Source organism: Ascaphus truei, chromosome 1 (assembly GCF_040206685.1).
Source record: "Ascaphus truei isolate aAscTru1 chromosome 1, aAscTru1.hap1, whole genome shotgun sequence".
NCBI lineage: Eukaryota > Metazoa > Chordata > Amphibia > Anura > Ascaphidae > Ascaphus > Ascaphus truei.
The window spans coordinates 313,266,059-313,281,789 of NC_134483.1; the positions used below are offsets into that span (position 1 = coordinate 313,266,059).

Here is a 15,731-nt window from a genome sequence, read left to right on the forward strand (position 1 = left end):
GTAGTGTCTAGGGTGCGTGAGGGCAGATTACATGCGTAGTGGTGGTGTATACCTGCGTGGAACAGGAGGGCCTGCATGGGGTGAGGGGCATTGGTCCACCGGGTCTATGATGCTATCATCTCTACTCAAAGTGGCTGGGTCTCTCCTCTCCTCTCTCTGCTCCTGTACGACCGCACAGGTGAGACCGCACTGTCTCCTACAACTCCTCGGACAGAACAGACAGTCACTCACAGGAGCTGGCCGCTAAATAGAGTAAGCCCCACCCCTCATGATGTCAGCAGAACCTCCCCTCTGTCTCATGCCTGCAGCAGAGTCAGGGGCCTGCATCTACCACTCAGGGCAGGGCTTGGAAGGGGGAAAACCCATGATGACTACTGGTGCCTGCCCTTAACAGGACTTACCACAGTATGAGGAAGATAGGTATAGCCCGTGCTGTATACAGGGGGCTACATATACAAACATAACAGGAGTGGTATTAAATCCCCCCTAACCAGCTGATCATTAGCAGATAAGTTGTCTCCCAGCTGGTTTAGTTGGCTTTAACCACTGGAAGAAATAGTTACAATAGGTACAGTTAGTTTTAATAGGTAGAGGAAATTAAAATAAACAGGTAAACAGATACATTTGTAGGGCGTTTTATCTTTACTATAAACGATAACAAAAAGCTTTACCCCACAAAGCAACTAACTAATTCCTTTTTGTAGCTTGCAGTTTTGCTTAAAGATTGCGTCTCAAACAATGTATTATGATCCAAATCAAATGAAGCTCTATTGGGTACTCCTGCACTGCTCGCTTTCACAGCGATCACCATTGTGTGTGTTTGCTATACTTCAATAAAGCATTTCACTATTCAATTAAAAAAAAACTAAGTCTCAGTGACGTCACTGCAGTGTGCCGCACGCGGTGGGTGTAGAAAGAGGGCGGGCGTGGTTCCGGGGCGGTGCAAAAGGTCGTCTGTGGGACGTCACTGCAGTGTGCCGCACGCGGTGGGTGGGCGTGGTTCCGGGGGGGGAGGAGGGGGTGTTGTTGTCGCAAGAGGGAAAGAGCTGGAGTCGCCATCTTGTGTCACCATCACCGAGCAGCAGAAGAAGAAAGAGGAGGCGCAGCGAGCCCCTTACACCCTGTCACCGCCTCCCTCCACTGGCTTTGGAGCTGCTGCTGCCGCCGCCGCCGTCGTCTCGGCCGAGTCGCTCCCCCCGCGGCGGGATCCGCTTCGCCACGGCAGGAGAGCTGGGGGCCCGGCGGGGCGGGGGGGACACTGCGATATCCGCCAGCGGCAAGGACACGAGCGAGGCCCGCCACTGGAGGAAGAAGAGGCACCGGAGAGGCGGGGCCGGGAGGAGGGGGATGGAGCCGGAGATAATGGAACAGAAAGGTACAGGCGGAGGGGGAGCCGCACTACATGCGTTATAATCCTAGCTACAGTGTGATGTCATGCATCAATGTGATGGCAATCAGTGCAATGCATGGGTGTGTATACAGATGTAACAAGACTTACGGTTTCCTGCAAAGGTTTAAGGCCGCGATCATAGTGGCGGCGTGCCGACAAAATAAATGAATGTAGAACAATGAAAGTGCACATAGTGCCATTTTTTTTTTTTTTTTAAACTGCGGTTGGATTTTGTTGTTGCAGCGTCACAGCCGCGTCATGTGAGCGGTTCAGCCAATCAGGGTGAACCCCTAATGTGATGTCACAGCACGCCTCCCGACGCATGCGCGTGACGTCATGCCGGCACTATAATCAATGCCTAACGCTGCGGGGTGGGGTCCATCCGGGAGCATGCCGGGGGATCGCGCGCGAGGTGTCTCTAAGGCCGAGTCCATAGACGGACAAGCCGTGCTGAGGCGTGCGGACGCTCCGCGCTGAGCCCCTGCATCCTCAATGAGGATGCCTTGAGAGGGGGCTCACGCGAGTGTCCGCAGGCGTGCTGATGGAGGTTTCAGCCGAGCGCCAAGCTGTTTTTCAGCGCGCTGTCGGCTGAAAACCTCCAATCATAGCACAGCAACGTCACGGCGCCGTGACGTTGACGTCAGTGCGTCGCGGGCGATTGGCCCAGCGTCGTCACTGCCCCGCCTCCAACCACCTCCCCCCGGCTCCCTTCGCGCACGCGGGCTCACCTGCAAGTCCGTGCAATCGCACTGACTGAAGCAGGCGAGCCTCAGCGTTAGCGCGCCTCCGCTCTCCCCACACCTCTATGGCCCGGGCCTAATTCACTTGCCCGGTCTCCGGCGGCTTCATGTGATGCGTTGCCATGGCAACGCAGCGTCGGTAAACGCTGGTGATCAGGTAAGGGGGGCACAAACAGGCAGGGGGACGCAGATTAAAAAGTTTGCACACCCCTGTACTATGTACTAAAACCTTGCTTTGGGGGCCTATGTGCCATCTTAAAACACTTCCTTATCGAGTAGCACTGTGGCTGATACTATACACCTGGTAGATAAAGCTTGCCCCCTAGCAGATGCACTTACCTGAACGCCCTCCTACGTCTGTACGTTCCTACTTACCAATTAGATTGTAAGCTCTTCAGGCAGGACTCCTCTTCCTAAATGTTACATGTCTGAAGGCACTTATTTCCATTATTTGTATTTGATATTTATGATTATTGGGTGTATTACTGCTGTGAAGCACTATGTACATGAATTGCGCTATATAAATAAAGATCTACGTACATACTCCGTACATGGAGAAGAGGAGAGGTTTGTAACCACACTACCTGGAAGATTATTGTGGAAGCCTTCATCCAGCAGTGATATATTTGTCACTCCCACATACTGTACATGCTCCTGGTTGTTATCTTGCAGTGAGTGAGGGATCTCTGGGTTATTTTGTAACCGACATTCATGCCTTTGTTAAAGATCAGTGTTAACCTTAGTAACGATGCCCATAGGGCACCTTATGTCACGGGGTCGGGCACTCCAGGTGCCTCATGATGTAGTGGTTACGCCGTGCCCGTTGCTTGTTTCCTATGGGAGATCATGTTGCGCATTGTCATCTGGCACGCAGTGGAATAGGGGGCCTCTCGTTTCCAGGATTAAATGATGCCGCAATCACAGGACCCGTCCTCAGCGATTTGGTACACTTGTACATGGCTCTCTGATATTTTGTGTAATTAAGGAGTGCCACTGCCCTTTGGATTGTGTATGCGCGCAGCATTGTGGGTGGGCTGATTTGCGACAGAGTATTTGATGCCCCATACGCAAGAGCTGAGGTCTCACTTGGCCCTGATGGGTTAGCAAATATCCATTCGTATAATTGCTAAGTTATACAGTGGCAGTCCGTGATGGTTTCTAATGGTAGGCTTGTTCCCTAGCTCGGGGACATAAAATTTTGTGGGGCGGGGGTGCGGTGCTTACAGAAGCCTGCACTATTAAATGCTGGGGGAGCGCGCAAGGCCTGTGTAACTCCCTCTTACCTTGTCTCCGGCGGCTTCTGGAGACGCGTTGCATGACGTTGTGACGTTGGATAACGCCGGAGAGAGCAGGCAGGAGGCGGTCAAAAAAGTTTGCACACCCCTGCCTCACTATTTAGAGTCTGCTATACAGTTAGGCTAAGGCCCCACTCCCAGAGTCAGTGCGCCTGCACTGCAGACAGGCGGGGCGCTGACATACACAGACCGCGATATGCGGTCTGTAGGGGGCGGGAGTGGGAGGGGGGCGTGGCTTGAGCGGAGGGACCCGCTACTCTTTCCCCCCCTCCCTCCACGGCTCGGGCTGCTGATTGAAGGTAAGTAAAGCAACACACACACACACACACAGAGGCAGGCACTCGCACTCAGGCACACACACAGACAGGCACTCACATACACACAAACACAGGCACTCAGACACACATATACACACACACACAGACAGGCACTCACGCTGCTTTCACTCCACACTCCTCCCCGCTCCCCGAAGCCTCTCCTCCTCCCGAAGCCTCCCCTCCCCATTGGCTCACAGCCACACCACGTGACGCGTCAACGCTAGGGATCACCATTCTCTTGTATCCCATAGCGGCTGACGCGCCACAGTGTTGTAGTAAGCTGTGCAGCCAGGGGGGACCGGGACCGGCTCCGCAGGATTCCCCTGCTGGTGGGGAACTCGCGTATGGCCGCCCGCGCCACCGAGCGCAGCGGGACCGAGGCCTAAGTATATCGCACTTTAATTTTGGCAATATGCTGGTGACACAAGATACTTTTTTTTTTTTTTTTGTTAACTCTTACAAGGCATTGGAAGCACCTTGGACTAATACATATTTTTCTTTAATGTGTGTGTTTTTTAATTGTTACCTTTTTACTTGGTAGATATGTTTTCATCCTGCAAGCCGCTTCCGCATCGTTCTCCCCCTGGCTCGTGATCATATTGGCAGTGTCACAACGTGCCCTGCCATTTTGAAGTTTGTCTTGGTGTTCGCATTTTTATGTATCACCATTTAATCTGCCCATCATTTACAAACTATGGTACAGCCACTTAATTATAGAGCATGTTCAATATTTTCCTCATACGCAGAGAAGATCATATTGTGACATGGAAACAACCCACTACAAATCCAGGGCAGTGTTGCTTTTGCAGCTACTTCCACACAAATATTTAAAAAGGGCCACATGGTTTCCAACAGTTGTCTCTAACTCAGACTTTGTGAAGTGATTGTGCCATATAACAGGCAAATATCTTTTATTTCAATATCCGTGCAATCTGCTAGCCTTGTGGAAAAAGGACCCTCACCTTAATTAAAATCAATGTTTTCCTTTCACTATCCTTTCAATCCAGTTGCACAGCTTCCCTGAGGTTAATTAATGTTCGTTGTGCCTGCTACAGAACATTACAAATGATACGACTTCCCCCTCATAGAATATGTTAGGCCAGGTCCCCAGTGGTCGCTGCGGCATGCGCGCCAAACACCACAGCACAGCCCTCCTATGGGGCAGGCCCCAGTGTATGTGGGTGCGCAAAGCGCTGTGGCACGTACGCTGGCAGGGATGACAAGAATTTTGCCTTCCCGTGCCGCGACATGGTAACGTGCTCGGCGGGCTGCCAATGGAAGGGCAGATATGCCCCGCCATGACCCCTCCCCACGCGCATCCCATCGCTTCCCTACACTCTGCCGATCGTGGATGTAGTCTGTGCATGCGCCGCTAGGCGTGTGTGCAGCAGTGAGGACTTGGGCCGTAGCCCAATACGATCAGTATTTTCCTGATCCTTTTTGCCTCTTTGTCTTGTGTGGAAGGGGGATGTCATGCAGTTTCACTGCACAGATCTATAGTTGTCTTTAGATATGGTGTGTGTATGTACTCCTTGTCTTATCGCCTCTGCTTTGGGGGAAGGGAGAGATGGCTGCAGGCTGTTTCATTGTCTGACAATGCCATGGACCCTCAAGTAAACCAAAGCTGATAGACTTCCCAACAATTATAAAAAGATCATGGCTATACGTTGTTTCTGATGCAAGATTTCTTTATGTGGCTTTGAGTGTGCATGGGCTCCACGTAACAATCCCTTAAATCGCCTGGGTTAGGGGGGGCATAAGAGACTATCGAATGTAATAAAGTATTAAACAATATTATTAAAGTAATTCATTTGAAGTCACATACTGTATGTAGATTTGCAATCAACACAAAAAGGCTAACTGAGCACAAAATAATATATATATTATAGAAAATTGCAACGCCAGTACAACCAACCTCACATTGATGAGACCCATTAAGGTATGAGTGGTTTGACTGGCTTTGCATCTAATCCCATGCTGTGCTTAAAAGCTGTGTGAGCAGCAGAGCATTTGCTTATATGGGTTCTATGTAAATGGATTTCAGGCAAAAGGTGACACATTGTGTGCTCATTTGCATGTCATTTCTCAGAATCCCTTGCTGCAGTGGAAGCAGTGTAGGCTGGGGATAATGGTGAAAGGCAGGGTTGCAGACCTGCCTAAGACATGTGAATGTGCTCACAAGTTATCTTTTTATTTTTATATCTATCTATATATTTTTTTCCCCCTCTCTCCAATACTGTAACCTGGTTTTATCAGTTTTGGAGAATACGTTGTTACATATGTGAATTTCCAGAACTGCATCAGTATTAATAGTCTCTTGTTTGGTGCTCTTTACAAAAACATGCTCATAATCTCTGGCATTTGCCATAATGCCGTTTTTTTTGTTTCCGTTTGCCATACATTCAGAAACACATTATACATGTTTGTTAACTTTTTTGGTATCTGCTGAGTAGGGTGTCAACTTTGCTTTTATCTTATATTTATTTCAAATAGCACCCTCTCCTCTCGTATCCCTGCTTTATAGCAGCCATTTTACTGCTCCACCATGGCAGAAATAACCTGGCAAAAAATGGCTCTGTGTAGAGATTACTTAAACCCTTCGCTGCCTGAGGGGCCAGCAATGTATTGTGCTGCGATGCTGGGCCCTCTGGCAGCAAAGGATTAATATAAATCTTAACTTGTCCACGGCATGGCGTATTCTCGGTAAGATTGTACCAATGTTTTTTTATTTTCAGAAGGTGAGGTAAATGTGTTGGATGGTATTTTGACTGAAGCTCCAGATCAAGACGATGAGCTATACAACCCTGAAAGTGAGCAAGACGTGAATGATAAAAAAGGTAGTATGTCTTTTTCTTCTTACATAGGAGTAATTGTGTATACAGCAGCACTGTACAGATCTATCAATCAGTATGTGAGGGCTTAAGTTCACTGTAAGCTTAGAGGTCTTATGACTATAGGTCACAATATTTGAAAGGAGTACACACAATTCTTGAAGTTGTTATTCCTGCCACGGGTGGTCGCAGATCCAGACGGTTGGCATATCAAGAGATGCTTAAAGCAAAACATCAGCACTCCAGTGGACTTGTACAAAAGCTGATATTGAATTTATAACATTTAAAGACCATTCATCAATGTTTGTGTTTTGTACTTTGGTCTTTAGAACTACGCAAATTTCTACTCATCAATGTTACAGTTCCTACATGGACTTTTTACAAGAGGTGTTCTGCTTAGACAGCATGATTTCAAATGTTAATATCGGTGCTATCAAAAGACACTGTTAAACCACAATAAATTGCAGGATGAAATAAAATGTATTACCGTGCCCTATACCGTAATACCCAGGGCTCTAAAAAAACAATCTGCTTGTCTGAGAAGAAAAACGTTAAGGAGTACAAGTGATGGCTGTGCAGTGAAGCTATCTGATCTAGTTCTGGAAAGACCACACATGGCACCACCACATTGTCTTGGCATTCGAGCAGAGCCTTGGTAATACTTGATTGACAATGATCTGTGACTTATTGAAGACTAAGTTTGTCACATTTCTTCTTATATTGCTTATGCTAAACCTCCCGTACTTATTCCAGATGTTATATTTTTTTGATATAGATATATAGTTGGGGTAGGTAAAACTGTGGCCCATGGTCAGTATGATCATGTCCTTTGTGCAGGATGCCTCCTTATGTGCTGGAGACATCTGACTTTTTTCAGAGATGATTATTAGACAATGTTTTACAGCGACTTTAGGTGGTAGTTAACAAAGTATCCTAAAACCAGTAACTGTTTAAACGTTAAATACACCTACAGTGTGACTATATCTAAATATCTATATCATGCTAACATTGTTCTGAAGGAGCCAAAAGAAAAAGCGACAGAATAGACATGACTGATACAAAGAGGCAGAAGCAGTCTACTACACATTTATCAAGACAACCGCCACAAAGGCTGTCAGTTGGTGGCAACAAGAGAGTCGTCAACCCCAAGGGAAAGCCAGCACCAGAGTACAAGAATGATGACTTCCAGAGGCAAGAGAGGAACAGGCGCTCTGATGGCGATAGAAGAATCCGTCCCTCTGGCAGCAACACTCGAGAGGGTTATAAAGCACCACCGGATAAAATGAGCATAAGGAAGAGAGAATCTGACCGGAGACCCACGTCCAACGCTCCTGATATGGCATCTGAGGTAACAATTGTAGTCCTTACACAGATTAAATGGGGACTTGAGTGAGATACGCATCTTAAAAAGAAAAAAGCATCACCTTGAGTAGGAACGTTTCACCCATATAGTGTCTGTGTCCCACAATGTAGCAATTACTGTATTGGAGTCTCTTGGTCATTTTCTAATTTAAAAAAAATATATATGATAGAGAAGAATATATGTATGTAAGATCACCAGGTGATCAAAGTACCAACAGAACACGGGGGTAGCAACAAAAAAAAGGCATTTATTGATCCATCTGGCAAACATATCCCGATGTTTCGGTCCCCTGTGTCATGCTGGTACTTTGATCACCTGGTGATTTTACCCTTCTATTGATATGTCACTTTACCATGCACTACCCACCTCTGCTGAGAGCTTCTCTGGGCAGCACCAAAACATGGAGTTTTCAGTAAACACTCTTCTTTCACAAGTTATGAGTGCTGGTCATTATATATATATATATATATATATGATATATGATATATATCAAAAAATAAATAGATGATACCGTTCTGTGGCTAACGAAATGCTTTCTTCCGGCGATGTTACAATGAATGAAGCAAAAGGTATACTTAAAAACAGTGTCTCTTGGAGTGTTATCTGTGCTGTTCCTTCCCCCGGTGTGCACACACAGCTGTCTCTCACACATACTAATACTCCTTGTTTTTCCATCCCTATACACCAATAGGGACCACTAAGTATCCACACACACACTTTTAGTTGTGCTACAAACTCTCACATTTCCCCACCCACACCATTTATATCCACTCCCACTCCACACACACCTTGTGTAAAGCACTGTATATACTGTGGGCTCTCCACTCATTTTTATTCACACTGATACACATACACACTCTTTCTTCACTTGCTTTCAGTAACCTTTTGACACCTCTAGCCATAATACACATCCACACCGGGGGAAGGAACAGCACAGATAACACTCCAAGAGACACTGTTTTTAAGTATACCTTTTGCTTCATTCATTGTAACATCGCCGGAAGAAGAGATCAGTGTATCTCGAAAGCTCGCACAAATAAAAGCATTTCGTTAGCCACAGAACGGTATCATCTATTTATTTTTTGATTATTGAAGCTCGACTAACACGGTACTGATACCTCTACCGTACTAAATGCACTCAGACATCGAAGAATTAAAAGCATTTCTGTGATATAATCACCAGGCAGCATCATCAGGGGCTGCTCCACGGGTAAACCAGGTTAGCATCCAGATGTATACATGAAAGGAGACGGGTCCATAGGCTGTGGCTGCAGGGATTGTCCTCGCAGGGGTAATGAAAATACCATAACTCCACTGCATACACTAGTACCAATATCAGAGGTGCCAATTACTGAGAGTCCTAGTATGACGAAGGAAAACTCCCCTCTTCACTGAACTGCCGTCAACGGGGCGACCTCATGATCGGACGTAACGATGCGATGACGTCCATATTCGCCAAGAACAAAACCCTACGCGTTTTGTCACTACCATGTGACTTCATCAGGGGATAACAAACCAAATAAAAAGTCTCTTAAATAGTTTGGACTTAATGAGCAACTACAGGTGACGGCAGTAAAATATGATTGTAGGGCAAATTAACCCTCTCCATCAGTAGGTTTTTCTGTGTGTAATTTATCAAAGATGACTAGCTGGAACACTTAAGATTAAATAAAATATCAGAACATACCAACAAATGTATACAAAGAAAAACTCTGTGTTCAGGTCTCATATTTAAAGCATCTCAATAAATATATGAAAAACATACAGGACCCCATTCAAACATTTGGAAATGTAAAATGACCACAGTATTATAATATACCCAAAACCAGGGAGAAAGGGAACAGTAACACTAAGGATGTATGTTCACCAAGTTAAAACAATCATTTAATAATATAGGATAAGATTCATTTAATAATATAGGATAAGATTCTATTGCAAAAGAAATCCTATAGAAAGGAATGAAAGACTATAAAAAGGAGAGAAACATGTAGCCAGTAGATTAAACCAAGGTACTGGTATCAAGACAGTAGTTGAGACCTCCTGGAGTAAGGGTACCCATGTGATCCAATAGGACTCATTTCTACATAGGTTTTTGAACCTATCCCCTCCTAAACAGGTGGACGGTATATGTTCAAGTCCCATCACCCTGAACGTCCCTGGATCTTTATGGTGTTTTTAAACAAAATGTGTTGAAACACTATGCATGTTCAAATCTTTTAAAATATTGCACCTGTGTGCAAGAACCTAGTTGCAACGTTGTGTGGTCTGCCACAGTTGCAATACAACATATAGGTGACAAATGTGGTCAAACAATCTTACACCTCGCTTTAGAGCGAAAAAAAGGGGGGAAAGTGGGCGCCCCTGCCTAGTCCCATTTTTGTTATTAGATTCCCCTCCTTGGACCTTCATGGTGGCTGATAGAGCACGGACTCCTTGTAAAAAGACTGGAGAATCCAAATGCCTCTAATGTATTATCTAGAAAGTCTCACCTTATCCTATCAAATGCTTTCTCCGCGTGTAGGCTCAGCAGCATAGCTTTCAGTTTGGATTTGTGTATTTTATCAATAACATTACTAATTTTTCTTGTATTGGCTGGCGCTCGCTCACAAATCCCACCTGATCATAGTCAATTAATCTTGGGAGTATTGGATTCAGTCTGTTGGTTAAAATTTTGCTATAGATTTTCAAATCCGTGTTAAGCAGTGAGATTGGCCTGTAGCTACTACGACATAAAGGTCTTTTCTCTCTTTAGGTTACGGCCCGCTGTCTGTGCTGTAAACGTGGCTGGCGGCGCGTGCAGCTCTGATCCCCGGTCTGCTGTGAGCTGTAGGGGGAGAGGCGGGGGGGGGGATGCCCATGACGTCACCCGGCAGGTTTGCCCTCATTGGCTGAACTGCCAGGGGGCGTGGCCATCGCGCTTGTCTCCAGTATTGAACTCAATTTTCCTGTCTTAAGGCAAGACTGTCCGCGCAGCGCGACGGCCACCCCTTGTGGGCCCCATAGAGGGGAGGCAGCGGGGACCTGGCCATATGGATCACCACTATATTGGCCGTCGTCATCTGTGGAGCAATTTGTTTTCCACTGAGAATCATTGAATAGATCCAACAGACGAGGTCCTAAAATCCCTAGAACATTTTTATAGTAGATATTTTATCTGGTGCTTTCGATGGTTTCAAAGAACAGACCGCTTTTCCCAGTTCTACCGGAGTTATTTTTGCGTTTAAAATCTTAACATCTTCCTCCGTCAATTTCGGGAGGGCACAATCTCTCCAGATAATCCTCTATCTGGTTCAATCCCTGGACTTTAGCATTCAGGGTTGAATTGTCTAGATCGTAAAGTTCCGTATAAAATTTAGCAAATTCCTCTGCGATCCTTGAAGGGTTGTAGGTCACTCCCCCACTTTTTTATCTAATAGCGGGGACCGAGGCCCTCGCCTTGATCAATCTGTTTGCTAATAGACAATCTGCCTTATCTCCCTTGTCATAATACATCTGTCTAGTCCACTTAAGGGCCTTCTCTACATACTCCAATTGTAATTTCTTACATTCCTCCCATGCCTGGTTCAAAATGTTATTTACTTTCCTCGACAGGATTTTTTTAATGTGACCTTTCTAGCTTTCTAATTTTTTCCTTTTTTAAATATTTTTGTTTTTCCATTTTTATTCTCATTCTGTATGATGCTATTGAAATAAGCTGTCCTCTAATCATGGCCTTATGTGCATCCTACAGTGTTTATTCTACAGACCATTGTTGGACTGAAAATAATTGAGTCTCCAATTTGTGCGCTTATCTCTGGATAATTTAGTAAAGAATCATCCATCCTCCTATGAAATGACTGAATGTTGGCGAATGGTGTATCAAACAGGATAGCCACCGGGGTGTGGCCGACCAAGTAATAGGCCCTATATCTGAGTGGACCAATACTTCTAGGTTATTTGGAGATACAAAAATATTATCGATTTTCTAGAATACGAATCGTGTGGCCGAATAGAAGGAATAATCTCTGCCCTTTATGTGAGCAACGCCAGGCGTCCAACAAACCAAACTCTTTGATTAGCAATCTAAATTTCTTTGCTACACTGTACGTCATTGCGGAGTGTGATTGCTCTGGATGTGTGGAATTTGTCCACATCCGGGCCTGGGACCATGTTCAAGTCGCCTACAATATATAGCTGTTCTTGGTTATCCCCCATTGACTCCAATGCTTCCCTTAGAAAATCAATTTGTCCCTCGTTGGGCGTGTATATATTCACGAACGTAATATGTTGGCCTGAGAGAAGACCATGGACCACAAGTGACCTCCCCCCCTGGTCTCTCTTGACCTCCAGTGTCTGGAATGGGATACCCTGTTTTATCAAAATCGCAACCCCCCTTTTTTTACTGGTAAAATGCGGTAGGGTATGTCCTGCTAAAAGTATTTGGGGGTTCTTGGGAATTGAAATGTGTCTCTTGTACAAAGACAATATCCGCTTTCAAATTTCTAAATTCTTTTACAGCCAGTCTACGTTTACTATTAATGCCTTTAACATTCATGGATACCAACTTCAATGTTTGACTAGTCATTTCCAATATCGTATCATGTGAAGAACTTTAATGGTTGTACGGAACAAAAGGGAGTAAAAAACATAAAAAGGACTTTTCCCCTCCGGGAACTTGGAGAACAGTAAAAATTAAACTAGAGAATAAGATGAATGAAACCAGCCACTCATCCCAAGTTTGTGGCCAGACCCTACCCCTCGACCGCACCCTCACCACAATTTAATTAGAATATAAAAGAACCTAAGAAAAACACGTCAATTCCTAACCCCCGTGAGACATATAAACATATAAAACTTTTCTTGTTAACATATACTTATAGGGATAGACTTCCCGACTAGAAATATAAAAAAGCCCTGATTCACATTTTATCTTTAAATGTTCAATCTCTTTTAGCATTAACATTTTCTAGTAGGAATTTGCTCTTGGTTTCTCGCTGAGGCTTAGTGTCCTTTGCATCTATAACCAAGCAAGAAAAAACAGCTCTTCTAAATCTTTGGGCCAAGGCCCCCTCACCCATCGCCTGGACTCTCAATCCGTGTATTCAAAGGTTTCGTCCGTCGATCAGCTTTAGCATACCGGCACCCGAGAAGCAGGCAGCCGACTCCAAACCATGTATTAAAAAGTCCCTGTAATAGATTGGAAAAAACTATAGAGGGAGACTGGGAGGAAAGCGTAAAGGAAAGACAAATGTAGCTGCACATCCGGGATATCTTTCCCTGAATTGGCGTTGGTTGCCGAGCTGCCGGTCAAAGAGAAGACCACAAACTCGCCGAGAGATCCTCAAAGCCATCATCAGTCTTGAATCTTTTATCTCCGGGCAACCGCACCCTCAGCTGATCGTCATCTTCTCGGGTTCTTCGGTGCTGACCCAAACCCTCGCTGGGAGTCAGATCCAGTGCCGATAGAAAAGACGCAGATTTCTCTGGCTAACAGAGGGAGACCTGTCTTGCCTCCTGTGGTTTACCATAAACGGAACGGAAAGCCCCACTGGTAACAAATACCCTTTTTCCTGGAGCACCGCCGTCACTGAGCGCAGTCCTCTCCTCTCAATTGTCATCCTGGAAAATCTGTATGGAGCCGTTTTCAAATTTAACTGATCCGCTGTTTCTGCAGCCTTTTTATAATCCTTTCCTTGGTTGCATATTGGTAGTCTTAAGACTACATCTCTACTTCTTCTGGGGTCTTCGAAGCACGGTCCTAGGGCTCTGTGAGTTCTGTCCATCAGGAGATCGCCGTCTTGCAACTGGGGGTCAATTGACGTGAACAGTTTCTTGAGGTATGGCTGGAGGGCTTCTGCTGAGACCGACTTGGACATGGCGGATTCGTAAATTCTGCCTTCGATCTTGTTCTCTAGATCGTCGATACCATCCCTTATCTCTTCATTGAGAAGCAGGACCTAGTCGTCGGTATTTACCTGGTTTTGTAAAGAAATGTCCATTTTATTTTCAAGCCTTCCGTAGTTCTTTTAGCCAATAAAGAAACTTCCGCTTTAAATTTCTTTGCTGCACTGACCGAAAGTCCACTTGCATTTCTTTCAGCATGTTCTGAAGGTCTTGTTTGGTAATTAATGTCTCCCTCTGCCATACTCTGCTCTCTGTCTGGAATGGATACCCACTGCCTTTTCTCCTGTTGCAGCCCTCTCCACTGAGTTTCTCAGGGAGGCTTTTCTGTCACAGACGTCCCCTTCAGCTGCTGCAGCCTGCATCTCACCTTCCCTGGCTGTTGATATGGTAGCGTGCTCCCGTGCGCTCAACTCGGTGGCGCAATCATTAGTCCGTCTTCTCTGCCGTCGGCTGTCCGTGGCTTTAGCGGGAGAGATTCAGCATCCTCTTCGTGGCCATCCCTGCAGGTTCCTCCGATCAGCCCCACGAGACGCTGCGCTGATCGGAGCCTCGGTCGGGGTTTCTAATTTATTATACCGGAGCTCCCCTAGGTCACGTGCATCCGGAGTGATGTCACGCGCGCCCCATACCTCTTCATTTTAAATGTTTCCCCATTATCGAAGGAACAAAAAGTCTTCAATATTGAGATGTCACGGGAGACCAGGTATTAACACCTTTTTACCGGCATCATTTACGGAGTAAAACAAATCGTCATTTATTCCATATAAACAGACGTACACACCATGGGTTACAAAATACATAAAACACACTTACTGGGTGGTCTGGGCTACAAATCTAGACTTTCCTAGGTGAAATAAGAGGTTAAAACAAAGTCTTTAGGTTTGCCGTGACTTGTTCTGGAACTCAAATCGGCATGGTTTTTCACGCCAACGCTGTATCTGCTCTGGAGATGCCGAAATCCATTAACCGGGAGATGGTACCAAACGTCCTGGTACTCTTTTCGGCTTGCAATCCAAGACGCGACCACTATGTTCTATTTTCAGAACTTGGCCCCGAAAAGTAGAACAGAAAATTTCTCGCCTTGAAATTTCTGAAGCTGTCTCGCTGCTATTTCTCTCTGAGCATCTTTTGGTGGTTTTGAATTTGCTGCTGCTGTCGTGGCGCTTAGAATCTCACGAACAGATAGGCTGCTGGCTTTCTTAGTGTTTTATTCATGACATACTCCTGCCAATCCGAGCGTGGGAGAAATCCTACCAGCCAATTAGAGCGTTGCCAGTCTATCTAAGCCGGGCAAGCACGGATTCGGATTCTGACAAGGGCATACGCCAACTTGGCACCTCTGCCACTTGTCAGTCAGAAGCCACCCATGGAGTTAGGCTCCCCTCTGAGGTGGGGCCAATGGTAGTCCGATGACTTTCATTCATCTCAGGATGTGAGTACTTGAGGCTAACTCCGCTGCCCAAATGGCTTTCACACCTTGGCAACCTCTGAGGCTTTCATGTCCGGGACCCGAGCAGGCTTGGTGGCATCAAGCTTGGTAGCCACATGGTCTCTCGGAACCATGGACCTGGAAGTCCCCAGCTCATAATACCGTATACAAGCATCTGTACTATTAAAACAGTATGAAACAAAATATTTTTTCTAAATTCCAAGGTAGAATGAAAAAACGCGTGGGTGCATTCTCAGGGCTATCTCATTCCCTTTGGAAACTGGACTTGGGTTTCGTAAAAACCCTTGCAACCTTTATATATGGTTGGTGTACACCCAGTACTTCTATACCGGTTCTGGGTAACCAGGCATTGAACTGGGGATCACTCTGTTACTGGGGGGACCCCGATACCGTTCTTGGGATACCTTACACCTCTATGCCCCCCTTACCTTTCTGGTCTGTGCTGAAGCAGGGTGTCCTAGC

At 45.8% G+C, this 15,731-nt stretch overlaps 1 protein-coding gene across 4 annotated transcripts in view; it reads left to right on the top strand.

Annotated features, from left to right (window-relative positions):
* The first annotated feature begins 997 nt into the window (after positions 1-997).
* YTHDC1 (YTH N6-methyladenosine RNA binding protein C1) overlaps positions 998-15,731 on the top strand; it is a 37,289-nt gene continuing 22,555 nt past the window's right edge. For 3 of the 4 annotated variants that reach the window (XM_075605412.1, XM_075605432.1, XM_075605442.1), the window contains exons 1-3: positions 998-1,375; positions 6,478-6,579; positions 7,593-7,921. In XM_075605412.1, the coding sequence (XP_075461527.1) occupies positions 1,348-1,375; positions 6,478-6,579; positions 7,593-7,921 (459 nt within the window). In that variant the 5' untranslated portion in view covers positions 998-1,347. The remainder of the gene's footprint in view (positions 1,376-6,477; positions 6,580-7,592; positions 7,922-15,731) is intronic. The other variant, XM_075605421.1, reaches the window with a different exon arrangement.